The 971-nt window shown below is 49.7% G+C and overlaps 1 protein-coding gene across 1 annotated transcript; it reads left to right on the top strand. All coding sequences in view use genetic code 12, as the record gives it.

Moving 5' to 3' along the window:
• Positions 1-429: 429 nt before the first annotated feature.
• On the top strand, positions 430-612 carry SPAPADRAFT_139626 (uncharacterized protein; the record flags this gene model as incomplete). Its single annotated transcript, XM_007375898.1, has 1 exon — positions 430-612. A coding segment is annotated over one exon (183 nt), but the record flags the coding sequence as incomplete, so codon positions are not given.
• Between the last annotated feature and the right edge of the window lie 359 nt (positions 613-971).

Raw genomic sequence — 971 nt, 5'->3', positions numbered from 1 at the left:
CTACCCGCAACATAAGAGAGTACCCCAGAACATCCTACCCGCAACATAAGAGAGTACCCCAGAACATCCTACCCGCAACATAAGAGAGTACCCCAGAACATCCTACCCGCAACATAAGAGAGTACCCCAGAACATCCTACCCGCAACATAAGAGAGTACCCCAGAACATCCTACCCGCAACATAAGAGAGTACCCCAGAACATCCTACCCGCAACATAAGAGAGTACCCCAGAACATCCTACCCGCAACATAAGAGAGTACCCCAGAACATCCTACCCGCAACATAAGAGAGTACCCCAGAACATCCTACCCGCAACATAAGAGAGTACCCCAGAACATCCTACCCGCAACATAAGAGAGTACCCCAGAACATCCTACCCGCAACATAAGAGAGTACCCCAGAACATCCTACCCGCAACATAAGAGAGTACCCCAGAACATCCTACCCGCAACATAAGAGAGTACCCCAGAACATCCTACCCGCAACATAAGAGAGTACCCCTGTATGGGGGTGTTCCCACATCCTGTATGGGGGTGTCCACTGATGTTTCCTATGCTTCTAGCCTGCGGCTACAGTATCGAATTGCCGATGCTTCTCGCCTGCGGCTCTAGAATCTAATTCTTGATACCTCGCGCCATCGGCTCCAGAATGAAATGTCTATGCTTTGAGCCTTCGGCTCTAGAATCCGTTTTCTGATGCTTTGAGCCTTCCGCCCACAATCTGTTTTCCTACGCTTCTCGCCTGCGGCTCTACAATCTACTCTCTATGCCTCTCGCCTTCGGCCCAACAATATATTTGGCCTTCGCCCAAAATATCCAACAACATCCGTTCCGTATCTAATCTTTGGGGGCTCTCTGATCTGGGTACTCCTATCTGCGTGTGTTTGCTAACCACCTTCGCCGCTCTGATATTTCGGTCTCTTACTTGCCTGCATATTCTCGTTACTACTCTGTTCTTACACTGTGTCCTT

Source organism: Spathaspora passalidarum (assembly GCF_000223485.1).
Source record: "Spathaspora passalidarum NRRL Y-27907 unplaced genomic scaffold SPAPAscaffold_4, whole genome shotgun sequence".
Classification (NCBI taxonomy): Eukaryota; Fungi; Ascomycota; class Pichiomycetes; order Serinales; family Debaryomycetaceae; genus Spathaspora; species Spathaspora passalidarum.
The sequence above is the reverse complement of the archived record's forward strand: the minus strand, read 5'-3'. Positions and strand labels throughout refer to the sequence as shown.